Source organism: Cebus imitator, unplaced genomic scaffold (genome assembly GCF_001604975.1).
Source record: "Cebus imitator isolate Cc_AM_T3 unplaced genomic scaffold, Cebus_imitator-1.0 Scaffold77, whole genome shotgun sequence".
Classification (NCBI taxonomy): Eukaryota; Metazoa; Chordata; class Mammalia; order Primates; family Cebidae; genus Cebus; species Cebus imitator.
The window spans coordinates 2,032,379-2,048,794 of record NW_016107392.1 but is presented as its reverse complement, the minus strand read 5'-3'; the positions used below and the strand labels follow the sequence as shown (position 1 = coordinate 2,048,794).

Below are 16,416 nucleotides of genomic sequence, written 5' to 3'. Positions count from 1 at the left end.
CTACTTTTTTTTCTCTCTCTTGGGTCCTCTTTTTTCTCATGATACCACAGTGCAACCCACCCTAGACTACTGCCAGGGCCTTAGTCAGATGCCTTTCTGTGAACTCTCGCTTCTCCAGGCCACCCCAGCATGTCTGCCAAGTCTTCATCTAATACCATTTTCCCTGGGAGGTATAGGGTAGTTAAGGGGACATCAAATTAGGACTCAAAAGCCCTAGATTCTTCTTTTTCCTTTCAAATCTCATTTCTTTTTTTTTTTTAATTGTTGTTGTTTTTTGTTTTTCTGACTGTTTTTAAGATTTTTCTATTTATCACTGATTTGCAGCAATTCGATTGTATCACAATATACTTTGTGTAGTTTTTGTTGTCTTCCACTTGAGGTTCATTAAGCTGCTTGAATCTGTGAGCTTATACTTTTCATCAAATCTGGAAAATTTCCAGCCACCGTTTATTTATTTTTATATTTTCTCTGCACCCCCGCCTCCTTTGGGCAGTTCAGTTGTGTGTATATTCAGCTGCCTGATACTGTTTCACAGTTCACTGACTCCCTGTCCTGTTTTCTTTTTCATCCTTTTTTCTCTCTGTGTTTTATTTTGGATAGGTTCTATTGCTTTGTCTTCCATTTCTGTTTCTACCATGCTCAGATTTTCCATTGTTTTTAGACATAGGAAGCTACTCCTAATAGCTGTTTTAACCTCCTTGTTTATTATCTGTGTCATTTCTGGGTCTGTTTCTCTTAACTGATTTTATTTCTCCTTGTATATTTTCCAACTTATTTCCATATGCCAGTAATTTTTTTTATTGGGCGCTAGACATGTAAGGGTTTTTTACATTGTTAAGTGCTGGATTTTGTTACAGTTCTTTAAATATTGTTGAACTTCAGGAACACATTTAAGTTATTTAGATTTTCATCATGTCAAGGCTTGCTTCCAGGCTTTATCAGACAGGTCCAGGGCAGCTTTTACTCTCAGGCCGATTTGGCCCTCCTACTGAGGCAGTACTGTTTTGAAGACTACTGGACAGCCTATCTATTAGGAGGTTCCCCACTGCAGCTAGTGGGAACATGGACCATTCATTGCCCTGCGTGGACTCTGGAATTATTCCGCCTGCTCCATTGAGGTAGTCCTCTCTGGCCTCAGTAGTGTCTGTCACACAGAACAGTACTCAGCCAAAGGTTTGAGGGGAGCCTTCTGAAGATCTATACAGACCTTGTGTTCACATATGCTCTCTTTTGCACACACGTGCTCTCTTTCTTCCTCTCCCCACCCTCCCCTCTCTTTGTGAAGCTCCCCACCCTTCAGTGCTTTGCCACAGTAAACTGTAGCTGCCTTGGTCTTCCAAAACTCCAAATTCTCTCTCCTCAACAGAGCCTGTCAGGCTCTGTTCAGGTCCTTTCTTCCTACATTGTGGCCCAGAAATTCTTCAGCTGGGCCACTCATAAGGCTCACATCATTTATTTTTCATCTCTGGTGTCTGAAACTATTGTTTCCTATATTTTGTCTGCCTTTCCTAATTGCTTAAGATGGTATTTTGAGTTATTTTATACTGAAATAATTTGATTTTACTTCTCTGCAGAGCAAGAGCATTTTCTTCATTATTATTAATGCATTATCAAGACAGCATTATCACTGTCACAATTAGAAAAAGTTTCTAATATCTCCATATTTGTAATATGTAGTCAATTTTGCATTTTCCCAGATGCATTGTCCCAGAAATGTCCTTTTCAGCTGGTTTGTTCAAACTGGGATTCCATCTAGGACCGTAATTGTTATGTGGCTGAAGTGTCTTTAATGCCAAGCAGTCACATGTTTCATGACACTGATATAGTGAACAGAATCAGCCAGCCATGCTGTGGAATATTCTGTCTTCTGTATTTGTCTGATTGCTTCCTCTATTCCTTGTTACCAGAAGAAGTTAGATCTGAAACCTTGATTAGATTGAAGTTAAATGTTTTTAGTGAGAATATATCATAGATGATGTTATATTCGTATTCTATCTCATCCACAGACCTGTAAAGAGCTGGCTTCCTTACATTAATTAGGTCAAGCTCAACCCCTGGATGAGGGTTGTGACCTTCTAATCCCTCCATTGTGTAGTTTGGCTTTTGTTGTGGGGAAGTAATTGATGTTCTATAACTTTGACCCTATATGGATGTTCATTTCCTGGTCAGCTTTCATTTTGTTTGTTTGTTTTTAAGATGGAGTCTCACTCTGTTGCCCAGTCTGGAGTGCAGTGGCACTTTCTCAGCTCACTGTAACCTCCACCTCCTGGTTGCAAGGAATTCTCCTGCCACAGCCTCCTGAGTTGCTGGAACTACAGGCGTACACCACCACGCCTGGCTAATTTTTGTATTTTTAGTATAGATGGGGTTTCACCATGTTGGCCAGGCTGGTCTCAAACTCCTGACCTCAGATCATCTACCTTTCTTGGCCTCCCAATGTGCTGGGATTACAGATATGAGCCACCACGCCCAGCCTCAACTTTCATTTTGTCTTAGTACCCATAGATAACCTTTATCTGAATCAGTTGTTTTATTAGGTGCCATGGTATGATTTTCTTTTAAGAAACAAGGTCTCACTGTTGCCCAGGCTGGAGTAGTGGTACGATCATAGGTTACTGTAACCTCAAATGCCTGGACTCAAGTAATTCTCCCACATTAGCCTCCAGGGTCGCTGGGATTACAGGTATACACCACCATACCCAGCTAATTTTTCTATTTTTTGTAGAGACAGGGTCTTGCTGTGTTGCCCAGGCTGGTCTCAAACTCCTGGGCTCAAACAATTCTTCTGTGTCAGCCTCCCTAAGTGCTGGGATTACAGGTATGAGCCATCACATCCTGCCTTATTTTTTAATTATATTATTTTTCTATATTTATTAGCTGGTATTCTTCCTTAAAGTAGAACTTTTTGAATTTGATTATGCTGAAATATAGTTCCTACTATAAAGACAGCACAAGTGCATAATTTTTATTTACCAAATTTCAAAGGTAATTTTGATTTATTTCATAGACACCTTAAATGGTGACAAATTAGTTTTTTCTGATTTTCTCTCTTCATTGATTTTTCATATTTTTCAGTACACATAATCACCTATAATAATTTACTCTTTCTGATGCACTAATCATCAGCTTTGGCCAGAGGGACTCACACAGCTGGATTCTAGATTTTGAAGTCTCATTTTGAAGTCTCATAAGCTATCTATGTATTTAATATCTTTGACAGGTCTTTTGATATTGGTTATGGTTCTTTTTTAAACTAGAAAATTAGACTAGATGACAAGGTTTGCTTTCAGCTCTAGAATTAGGATCCTGAGCTCTGCTACCAAATACACTGCCGTGCTTCCCTCCAGCTGCAGAAAACCCTCAGCCTGTCTGTCATTCAGGCGTTACATAAGCTGGTTCTGCACAGAAATTGCGTTCTCCCGCCACACTTGTCTCCTCACTGCTACACACAGGACCAGCTCATCCCTCATCCCCGACCTTTACCTACACCTTTCCCAATGCCTGATATACCTTGCCTCTGCCTCTCTAAGTATCCAAACCTCCCCATCCTCCAGATCCCAGTTCAGGCTCCCCCACCTTTTTATTCCTGTCAACTTACCTTCTTCTTCTCTTGGAATATCACTCTTTCCTGTTCTAATTGATGTTTTCTCAAGTAGATTACCATCACCCCTGGAAAGAAAAGCCCATGCTTTTTACCAAGAACATTGCTAGGCCCAATAGAAGAACAATATCTGCTAATGTCATTGTTATATTTCTGTGTCTTTCCTAACATGTAGCACCTTCTATTTTGCTGAATAACAATCTTAAGGTGCTTTCAAAGTGTGCATGGGGTGTGTGTGTTTGTGTGTGTTGGGGAAGGAGGGTGTTGGGATATTTCTTATAAATGCTGATACTTTCCTATTCACTGATCTATTTCTACCCATATGTAATGGGTTCCATTAAATATCAAGAGGTATTGACAACTTAGCCACAGAGTTACATTGACTCAAAGTACATAAGTCAACAAATACTGCCGTATTATGTAATATTAGCTAGGGAAAGAAAGGTGGCCCCTGGGATCATACAGTCTAATTAAGCACAACTGTTGTGGAATTTTTCTCCCTTTCCTGCTATTATGTTTTGTTTTGTTTTGAATATGAAATCACAAACCCCCAAATAAACCTCATAAAGAGACAGGTGTGCTTATAAGATTATGTTCAGAACAGATTTTATTCAACCATAAATGATTTCTTCCAAAATGGTAAAAAATATATAGATAATTCACATCATATACATTTTCCATGATTTTATTGGCAAATTTAATAATAACATGAATTCTAAAGGTGTATAGTTGTTTGATTGTCTGAAATTTTACCTCGTATTTTTTGTTTAAGCCTATTTGTAAATTCTGCCTGACTCTTTAGCCTGACAAACAGAGCTTCAGAATTTGTTTGTTATGTAAGCATATTCATCTTTTCTGAACAGTGAAACTTTTTGAAATTATCTTCTATACTTGAAGTGGATCATCTAGTGATTAGTGACATCAGATTGAATTAATTATTTATATTTTCTTGCTGGAAAAGAGTGATATTCCAAATGTTCAGGTACTCTGTGTGTCTGTGTGTATATATGTCATAAAAGGACATTTGTGACTTGGCTTCTGACTGGCTCTCTGAGCCCTCCCACCTGATCACGCATACATGCCCCCCAGCCCCCACCCCCTACATACCCTTCACCCCAGCCATGAACAACCACCTGCAGTTCCCTGAATCCCATACTGTTTCATGTTCAGACTGCTCCATCTACCTGAAGTGCTCTTTTTCCGTCTTTGTTCATTCTGCAAATCACTATTATTTATCTTGCAGGACTCAGTTCAGTTGTAAATTCTCCTTTCTCACCTCTCTCTCTGTCTCTCTCTCGCTCCCTCTCTCTCTCTCTCTGCCTTTTACCCCAGTCCAATTAACTCTTTCTTTCCCTGTGCCTCCACCGTGCAATATGCAGATGCCCATCACAGCACCTAGGACATTTTATTGTCCTTATTTGTGAACTTATTTTCTCATCTTGCCAGTGTCTAAGATTGTTGGAGGGCAAGAATCTTACCTGGCTTTGTATCTCCTGCAGTTAGGCTAGTGCTTGGCCTAGAGAAAGTACTTACTTATTTATCTATTTAATCAATTAGCTAAGTTCCCCGCTGTTTCCCCAAACAGACAGTTTTTCCTCTCCAGACAGTTTTCATCTGGTAGTCGGTAGTAGTTTTGCCAACAATACTGCTATATCTTCACATTTTAAAAATATAAGTAAAAGCCATTGTATTAGAATACCAATATACCTAAAGATTGTATTCTCAAAGGTTTTCGAAGAGGTCCCTCTTTGTAACAATGGTTGGAAATAAGTTGTCTAAAATTGAGGTTTAACATGCATTCATGTAACCACCAACCAGATGCCTTTCCCAGTCAATATCCTCCCCACCCTGCTGTGGAGAAAAGCAACCACTATTCTGACTTGTACCACTGTATATTAGCTATGGCTGATCTTGAGCTTCACGTAAATGAGATCAAACAGTGTATATCTTTTCGTGACTGGCTGCTTTCATTCGGCATTATGTCTGTGATATTTTTCTATGTGAATTCTTATGCAAACTACTAGTTCGCTCTTTTTCATTGCTCTGTAGTATCTCATTATATGAATATGTCACACTTTTATTTATCTAGTCTACTGTTGATGGACATTTGGGTTATTTCCAGTCTTGGGCTTGAATGTAAAGTTTTGTTTGAGAACCAAATTACAGAGCATGGCGTTAAACCTGCTTTTTGTCTTTTCTCTGCCTTCTAATAGGTGATGAATTGATTTTAATATAGGATATACTTAACTTTATTCATTCAGTTAATAAATATTTATTCAGTGCCTGTTATGTGCCAGGTCCTGAATAATTGTCCCTCCCTTCTGGAATCTCGACCACTGGGGAAGGTAGACCCTAAACAAGCCACTACAAGTATGCTAAATGTTGTAACAAAGAAATAAAAGATGTTCTGGGTGTTTATAATAGGGAGACCTAATCTGGTATGAGGGGTAGGGAGGATCTTCCCACAGAAAGGATATGCTAGCTGAGACCCAAAAGAGAAACTAAAGTACTGTCGGGAAGAAAGACAAGGAACAACATTGCAGAAAAGTACAAGGTCCTGAAATGGTAATGAAGAACTGAAAGAAGCTGCATGTAGCTAAATCATAGAGAGGGAAGTGGAAAATGGTAGAAGATGAGACTAGAAGAAGATGAGACATAAGATGAGACAGAGCCATGTCATGAAGCGCCTTACGAGTTATCTGAGCAACGTGAGTCCCCATCAATTAAAGAGTTTTAATCTGGTGAGAGACATAAACAAATACAACCTGAAATTTTTTTCTTTTAATGTTAATCTTACAAATTCTGAAGTGCACAAATCTTAAGCACAAAGAATTGTCACATACATTTTTACTAATGCAACAGCTACTCCGTCAGCGTAATTCCAGCAGCTAGCACATCCTCTCCTTCCCAGTCAGGATCCTTTCTAAGGGGAGCCGCTATTCTCACTTCTATCACCAGAGGTTACTTTTCCCTGATTTTGAACTACAATAATAACAAAACTCTACAGTTGTGCTCCTTTGGTTCTGACTACTTTGACTCAGACTAAGATCTGCACAGTCTATCCATGTGTTGCATGTAGCAGTAGCTTGTCTTTTTCATTGCTCTGCAGTCTTCTGGTGTGTGAGTATACCACAAGTTATTTGCCCACTTTATTGATGGACGTGAGAACTGCTTTTTTTTTTTTTTTTTTTTTTTTCTGTAAATAAAATGATTAGGTCAGGCACAGTGGCTCATGACTGCTGTAATCCCAGCACTTTGGAAGGCTAGAGTGGGAGGTTCACCCGAGGCCAGGAGTTTAAGATCAGCCTGGGCAACATAGCAAGACTCCATCTCTACCAAAAAAAGAAATTAGCCTGGTATGGTGACCTCTGCCTGTAGTCCCAGCTACTGGAGAGGCTGAGGTGGGAGGATCACTTGAGCCCAGGAGTTTGAGACTGCAGTGAGCTATGATCATACCACCGCACTCCAGTCTGACACCATCTCAGGGGGAAAACAAATTAAGCTAGAGCTGCAGTAAATAAATTAAACTGTTGTGAAGATTTGTGTTCATGTCTTTTGATTGACATGAGCACTCATGTCTGTGGGAGGTGGAACTTTCAAAAAGATCCCTGTGTTCGGGGAGGAGGCTGCTTCGGGGGAGAGCAGAGGTGGCAGTTCTTCAGGCACCAGCTCGTGGATGTGTCGCCTTTTGCAAGTCATCTTAGTAAAGAGAAGAAGACACATTCAAACAGTTTAAACATCACACACATCAAAGCATAGATTAAAAAATGGAAAGCATATTTCCTTTTGGCTTCTATCATTACTGTCGTTTTCATAGTTATTATCATTGTTTACAGCCAGCTACGGCTTAGAACAGATACTAATGGGAAGGACATTATGATATAACAAGTTTTACTGACTTGTCATTGAATATGCTCCAATAAACAGAACCGCTATTGTCATCAAACATTTGTGAAGCCCACTTTTCATTATTGCATCTTGTTGGGCCAAACCTTGGTTAACCTCAGTAGGAAGGGCACCAGGTTCAAGAGGTCAAAGAAGAGACCCAGAGCCAGCAGAGGAGACATGGGATCTTATTAGGGCCTGACGTACAGGGGAGACAGTCCAGTGGAGGAAGGTTGGGGAGGAAAACCACAACCACCTACAAACACCATGCAGCTAATAGAGCATTTTCACTTACTACCCCTCCCACCAACAACCTCCACCTGGCAGCCTTAAGGTAACCCACAACACGGGACCTCAATCCCCCATATGGCTGGTGTCCCACAAAATGGGCCAGGGGCCTCAGACGTTTACCATAGATAAGGAAGGAATCTCCAGGTTAGCCACTCCCAAATTACCTAGCTCAGAACATACATTCAGGTGTATCTGCCACACAGGATCATTCTAAGGGGGTGCTTAATTTATTGCTGTCAGGTGTGCTTGCCCTACCGTGTGTGTGTGTGTGTGTGTGTGTGTGTGTGTGTGTGTGTGTCATGGTGCTGGAGACATGTGTCTGAAGTGATAGACGTATTTCTCTGACCATTTAGAATTTTAGGTTCTTAGCAGCATATCTGAACCATCTTCTCAGGAGCTAAAACACTACAAATACAGAGACTCCATTCTCCAAACTGAAGTTGTTTTGGTTTTGGCTTTTTTTCTGAATTGTGTATTTATTTCTGTCTTAAAACTTTTAAATCAGCACATTTGTGAATTGGGAATTTATTTCTTAAAACTTTAAAATGAGCACATTCAGTTATATATACATACGTAATAGATTGCCATTATAGAAAATAATACAATCAGGTGAAGTTAAGAGTACTGTTGTGGACATACCCAAGACTGTCAGCCACAACAAATGTTCAGTCCTTAGAACCATGGGAATTAAGATACAGTGTAGTAATAAGGAGTAAGTGGTCTGATTTCACCTTACCAAATCAGGCTCTTAGCCATTGTTACAATCATACTCTAACTCTGTCTTTTGACCCTCCTTTGAATGTCCTATGCATGTGCATTAAATTAATAAATATTTATAAAACACCTGCAGTATGCTAGATACCTTGCTAGGTGTTAGAGATATGAAGGTACAGTCACTGACCAACAGGAATTAGCAGCCTAGTGGAAGAGATAACCAGTTCAACCAGTGATTACCACACTCCATTTAGAGTGTGAACCAAAAAGCCAGAGTCCTCTGGTGGCACAGAAGGGGTAATTAAATTAGAGCAGCTAATTCTTCAAGGATGAGAGTCATGAGCTAGGAAGAGTATTCCAGACACTAAGATCAGGAGACACAAAGGCACAGAGGCAGGAATTAGCCTGGTGCAGGGAAGGAGTCACTAGTAATTTAGTGTGGTTGCAGCAAGATTTAGGCATGTTCAGAGGAACTGGAGAGAAACATAGAGGGAAAAAAAATTTAATTTTAATAGAGAAAAAACTTTTAAAAAGAGAGAAGCCTAGAGGGGTATGTAGGCAGGAGGCAGAACTGAAGAGGCTTGGTGTGTATAGGAAAGGGCTGAGATGGAAAGATCGAGAAGTAAGAGGCTGATCAAGCTCACCCTGTTCACAGCAGTACTCCTCATGTGTCCTCAAGCATGTCATTGGGCCTTAGAGTCCTCATCAGTATAACCAGAGAACTGGGGAGAGTTGTTCCCAAACCATGAAGCATTGTTCCAGTAGATGTGACAAGATGGGCTATGAAAAATGTTTTCATTACTTTGATAGTTTGGGGAAGACTGAATACCGCATTGGCTTCTTAAGACTAATGATGACTCTAATATATTAAAGGTTTCTAAAGTCCTCCAGTAAAAACACTACTTCAGTTTTTTTTAAGTCAGTATTTTCCAAATTATCTGGAGTGAGAGCTTATTTTCTGTAACAGAATTATTAATGTCATGAGGCAGAGCCCCATACTGGCAAACAGTAGACTAGTTCTCAAAGGCACAATCATCTTTATTTATTCACTGATTAATTTTTTTAAGTACAGAACCAAACAACTGGTTCATATATACCCACTTTATACTTTAAATTACCACCGTGTCCCTGTAAGAAACTTTAGGTGTTTATTTTCCACAGCAGTTTTATTATTACTATTATTACATCAACTGTCCTGGGATTTTTTTTTTCTTTTTTCATTTTTCATGACATGCACAAACTTTATTACCTGGTAATACATTGCAAGAAATGTGAATTGAGTTGTTTCTAAGCAAATATCAATCATTTATGATTTGTTTAATAGAAATTATAATGAAGAAAATCAGGGTTTTGCTTATTATAAAGTCATTATAGTCAACATTAGCAAATCCCAAAATTAATAATGTGTCAGTAAATCATTTGCATTGCTAAAGAGCTAAAATAAATAAAAACAGGGTTGACCTTGTTAAAATTTTGATGTTTTCAACATTTATCTGTCAGAGCCACTGATTTGGAAATTGTTATAAATTCTTGAAAAAATGGAAACTTTTTTCCCTGTAAAAATACCCATCATTTGGCCAAATACAGTGTCATTTTTCTTCAAGAGAATGTAGTGATTGATTATCCAGAGTGCTACCATGACAAGGTAAACCAACCAAATAGCTGGAAAATTGTATGTAATCATATAGCATCACAGAGGCTCTGTGTTGAGCACAACCATTATAATTAAACAATGGCATTCTAATCGTTCCCTGCCGGTACTTCCTGTTCATCCCCAAAACCTTGACCTCCCGTGGATATGCAGAGGTGTTTGCAGTCATCCCTTCCCCTCCAAATGCTATTGGCACAATTCTAGTCAGCTGAAAGCACTGCAATAAATACAAGCCAAACCCAAACCACCCAAGGAGATTTCAAAATGCAAAGGTGCCTGTGTCTAACATCCCTCACACATAAGACATTGAGAGATTTGTTGTATTATCGTTACTAATATAGTTTCTTTTGTTAGTCGTTGTCTTGAAAATGCTGAGAGATTATAAACAACTGGGGGAAGGGAAGGATGGAAGATGGGCGAAAAGAGGAATGCTGATCCCTCTGGAGAGGCTGATAATCTATTCAGGAAGACAAAATACACCTGAGGTGACTTGAGAGCAGTTACACAGTATTCGCCCAGTATGAGAGCAGCAGTACGCAAACTGAATACATGAGTCATTGGGGCCAACAAAGTAAAGGAGCATTCCAATTATCCTTGGTTATTAGAGAACTAAACTGAGTCATAAGAAAGGAAGGGGCACCCAAACCTACCCCAGAGATGGTTATCAACAGCATAATTGGGAATAGAACCAGGCCCTTTCTCCCCATAATCAGAGGAATCTCCTCATGCTCGTCTTCCCTGCAATGTTTTAGATTTTAAACAGGCTTTGTTAGGATAACTGAACTCCACTCTCCTTTATTAATTGCTGCCCACATGTTGTAGAATATCTTGTGTTCTGAATCAGGATGAGGATTTTAAATTCTTCTTAGCGTAGGGACGGGTAGCCAGGCAGAATCAATTCCTGTCACTCACACACAAATACAGAGGAATGGGATTATGGATCAGGGTGAAGCTGCAGTGCTTTAATCTTAAAATCAATACAGAAAAGGAAGTTGAACTTGTGGGGATTCTATAGAGACTGTAATTTGGCTTCCTATGAGGGTTGCTTACAGAATAAAACTGCTCCTTCCTTTTCACCTTCTGATGATTGTATTGGGGGTGGGAAAAATGAAGGGAAGGCGAAAGATGACAAGAAACTTCTACCACCAAATCTTCTTGAACACACGTGCAAATGCAACTCATAATTCAAGCCAATCCCCCATTGTGTTGAGAAGAGCTATATACCTTTGTTTATTCTTTTGATTTTTAGAAAAATAATTAGCCAAAACCCTGTACCCCATAATCTGTATTTAAACATAATAAAAATGCCTTTGATTCCTTCATAGTTCACTGTCAGACTGGAAAAGTATGTTTTTAAGCTTACTCTTATGGCTAAGCTTACCATAGCCTATGTAATTTTATATAAATACAAAATCAACAAACCAGTTATTGACCAAAGGATTCCAAGCTGCTAAGCATGTGATTAATATTTACCCCATGTGATTAATATTAATATTTATTTTGAAAGAGGCATGAACTAATGGTTTAAACAACTCAATCTTTTCTTTATCAAAGATTTAGAATTTGTTGAATATCCCTCTTTTCAGTTATAAACTGATTTGCTGCGTAGTGCTGTCAGCATCTAGCTTTAAGATGGGCTTATTTTACCCTTTGGATAGTTTTTTAATTCAGTTTTAAAATATGTCTGAGTGTGTTTGGACCCTGCATGTATAGTGGTGACAGCAGTATGAAACACTGTAATCTCATGGGAAAATGCACTGCGGGCAGCAGAACTCCGGTCTGGCTCTGAGGCAGAATGGTACAGTTAGAAAACCAAAGCCTAGAGCTCCTTCTTTGTTTACTTTATCTTTCTAAGCTTGTTTCCTCATCTTTAAACTGGAGATGATTATAGGAGCCACCTGATAGTTAGGGGTGTTGAGAGGATTAAATGAAATAAAATATACAAGGTGCTTAGCATTGTACTTTGCACTTGTAAGAACCCTGTAAATGTTCATGATTATCACGATTATTATGTGAGTCTTAAGTGAGATAACATATGCTGTGTATGTGAAAACATTCTACAAGCTGTAAAACACAATACAAATGTTAGTTGTTATTCTGAATAGATTGATGGTTTTGAAACTTTTAGAATAAATCATGAAAGGTTTTTTTCTTTGTGCTGCCTGTCATAGGTCCCTAATCTCAAAAAGCCTTGGAGTGATGAATCAGGCTCCGACTGAATATGCATTTTCTGTCTTAAAAGCCACAAAGTTATCTTGTGAATGTTAAGAAATCCATGATATCAACTTGAAAATCCCTATTCTGTGTCCTTGCAGAGAAAACACTTGCTCAGGTCTTGGGACGACCAGCGCTTGTGTAAGATACTTACATGGTTGTTGTTTTGAGTTCATATTTCAAAACGTCACATTCTTGCAGGAAAGCTCAGGTACCTTAAATTATGACATACTTGGAGTTGTCCTTCCTTGTCCTACACATTACTTGACTGCAGAAATCTCACGAGTTTCTATGTCTTCTCTTTGTTGTTCATTTCCAGAGCACAATCATTGTGGAGAAGACAGTGCAAGACCTCATGAACCTGATGCATGACTTGAGTGCATATTCAGATCAATTCCTCAACATGGTGTGCGTGAAGCTCCAGGAGTACAAAGACACCTGCACTGCAGCTTACAGGTAGAGCTTCTGTTAGGAGCTAGGCAAAGTAATGTTTGAGCCTGATGGTGGTTCTGATTGGCGAAATTGCCTCAATAGCCTAACTTCCAACATTATAGAAAAGGATCATCTCCGAGTTTGTCAAGAGATGAGAATATGCATCGCAGAAATAGTCTCCTAGGCCTTTGTGTAGTCAGACCAACAGAGCGAAGGGAAGTGCTGAAGGGACAGGGCCGCTAGGACTGCCGTTGAGTGGCTTAGATTATGTGTCAGCCTTGATGTTCATGAAAACCTAGAATGATAAGATCATGTTCCTCAAGGAAATTCCAGATCTTGGTTAGCCTATCTTGTGATTAAAAAGATCCTTAAAGTAGAGCAATTTGAAATGCTTCATAATCTTTAATAGTACTTCTTTTTAATTCTTAAAAATATATTCTTCCTGATGTTTGATCTGTAGCATTCCTGTTGTCACAAAAGGACAGTTATCCCTGTTTTCAGCATCAGTAGCAATGAAAAACCATTGTTATGAACTTGAAAACCATTAGCTATCCCTCTGATTTCTTTCCCTAGGTTCAAAAAAATCTCTCTGGGCTTGCGGAAAAGATCATAGCACTTCTGTCAGAAAGCTAATAATAGGAACAAATTATGGTCTGGTTGACAAGACATGAAACAATTAGGGAAAGAAAGAATGTATAATAAAATACTAAATTGTATGTGATATATAATTAAGAATAGATAGGTGAAGTGTACTACACAATCAGGAGCTACTTGTACAATATAGACTGTAAAGGCAGAAGGAACAAAACACAAGAAAGAGAAAAGGTTGTAGTCAGGAATGATTTTACAGGTGAGATATGTGCTGGACTGATGAAATTTATGGAGGTGGAGAGATGGAGGGAGCAATAAGACAGTTGCCCACTATTTAAAGGGGACAATTAGGAGGAAGTTTAACTGGAACGGAGTTCCTAGGAGAATATAGTAGGAGATAATGTTGAATAGGAAGATTAAGGCCAACTAACAAGGGGTCATAAAAAAAGAGATCTGAAAATGTAGATGTTGGATAGCAGACAGGGAATCAGTATAAGTGAGCAAGGAAGCCATGTTTAGGGAAGATTAATTTGGCTGAGGAATACAACCTAGGTTAAAGTTTAAACTTCCTCATTCCTGCAACAAGAATTATCCACAGTTTCATGGACAAATTAAAGAACAACCATCTCATTGAGGTACAGTCCTAATAACCTTTTGGGTTCAATAATTATTTATCAAAAACTATATTTAGGTTAAAATCATACATAAAATTACCAATTATGTCAATTGGTTGTGAACTACATAATAATTGTGATAGTAATTCAAACAAAAGAAAGTTAAAATTTAGTGTTGTGGTTACAGAAAATTTAAAGTTTTTGGATTTTAATTTATACAGATAGTCTTTTTTAAGAAGATACTATGGAATAATAAAATAATTTTAAGCATAAAAATATATTTCATTAGGATACATTTCAGTGAGGAAATGAAATAGAAATGATAATTCAAAGAGAAAAAGGAAAAATGAAAAATAACCAGCTATTAAAGAAGAGCCCATTTATATGTATTTTAAATATATAATGGAGAGTATCAAATCCCTATGGCATCAGGATTCCATTGGATACCTTTTTAACATTTTTAACTGACAAATAATAATTATATGTATTATGAGTGCAATGTGATGTTCTTGATATATGAATACATTTATGAAATGATTACATCAATCTGATTCACATATCCATTGCTTCTCATACCTGTCTTTGTGTGTGTGCTGCAAACATTTAAAATCTACTCTCAGCATTTTGAAATATATATTACATGATTATTGATTAGAGTCACCATGATGTTCATTCAGTCTCAAAATGGCATTCCTCCTCACTGAAACTATGTGGCTTCAGCAACATCTCCCGACCTCACCCACCCCCAACCTCTGGCAACCACTGTTCTATCCTCTACTTCTATGAGTTCAACTTCTTTAGATTCCTCGTATAAGTGAAATCATGCAATATTTACCTTTCTGTGCCTGGCCATTGGATACATTTAAAATGGTGATTTTTTTAACAGCGTCAATCTTTAGGATATACCAAAATTTGTATTTTCTGCATCTGTTTAAACACATGCTAAAAAAAAAAAAAAAGCTAAATGTCAGACAGGGAAGGAGAATATAGTTTTTCACAATTATTTTAAGGGATACACCAATAACAGTTGTAAAAACCACTGTTCTGGGTTAATTGCCTGAGATTAGAATTTCTGGACCATACAGTGTTGCATTTTCAATTTTACAAAACCAAGCCCCAAAATGGTAGTACCAACATCTCATCTACCAAAAGAGAATTGAATAAAATATTTTAACTATTAAAACTTAGGCCAGGTACGGTGGCTCACGCCTGTAATCCCCGCACTTTGGGAAGCCGAGGCGGGTGGATCACCTGAGGTCAGGAGTTCAAGACCAGCCTGACCAACATGGTGAGACCCTGTCTCTACCAAAAATTAGCTGGGTGTGGTAGTGCACACCTGTAATCCTAGCTATTCAGGAGGCTGAGGCAGGAGAATCTCTTGAACCTGGGAGGCAGAGGTTGCAGTGAGCTGAGATCGTGCCATTGCACACCAGCCTGTGTGACAGAGTGAGACTCTGTCTGAAAAAATAAAAATAAAACTTAAATATTAAAAAGTTTAAAATTTAATTAATTTTAAATAATTTTAAATTTTAAATAATTTTAAATAATTTCACTTTAATAATATTACATTTTAAATTTATACTTAACCTCCATTCAATGTAAAGCTTTTTTTTTAAGTAGAGCATGCCCTCTTTTTCTAATAAATTGTCTAATTATGAACACCCAATAACTTCTCACAAATAATAATGTTGATAAATAGTAATTATAGTGGAGATGTTGCGTAACCTGACCACGGTAAGGTCAAGTTGTCTCTAGAATGTAAATCCCACTGATGGCCATTTATATAGTATTGTTGACATTGTTGTCTTGAAAGACATGTTTTAAGTTCTCGTAGCTCAGCACTATATTCATCATGGGTGATCTTTTTTCCAATCATTTATGTTCCTGCCTCTCAAGATGTCAAATGGCCGGAGGCCTCCGCATCTACATAGCAGACTGGTCATTGCTGAATGTTTTCATCTGAAAGTTTTCTCTTAGTTTGAAGTGATGCTTCCTATCTGCTGGACATAGTTCTTTTTTCGTAGTGATAACAAATCAGTTCAATCCTTTTACGAAAGCCCTTCCAATATACGAAGATAGCTATCATGGTCAATTTAGTCTTGTTTTTCCTCCTTAAACCGAAGATTCCCAGTTTCTGGGATGCCCTGGTCTACGAACCATCCCAGTCATCTTTCTCCATTACCCATTAGCTTGGCAGTGTCCATCTTAAAAAGAAGTGCCGCAGCCTATGCCCAGTGTTCCAGATGCACTCTTTTATTTTTTATTTTTTTGGAGACAGAGTCTGTTGCCACAGCTGGAGTACAGTGATGCAATCTTGACTCACTGCAGCCTTTGCCTCCAGGTTCAAGCAATTCTCCTGCCTTGGCCTCCTGAGTAGCTGGGACTATAAGTACAAGCCACCATGCCCAACTATTATTCTTTTT

The 16,416-nt window shown here is 38.4% G+C and overlaps 1 protein-coding gene across 1 annotated transcript in view; it reads left to right on the top strand.

Moving 5' to 3' along the window:
• The window catches only part of EXOC4 (exocyst complex component 4), an 808,787-nt gene that overhangs the window by 632,713 nt on the left and 159,658 nt on the right, over positions 1-16,416 (top strand). The window contains exon 12 of the mRNA XM_017532629.2: positions 12,676-12,812. Coding sequence (XP_017388118.1) covers positions 12,676-12,812 — 137 coding nt within the window. The remainder of the gene's footprint in view (positions 1-12,675; positions 12,813-16,416) is intronic.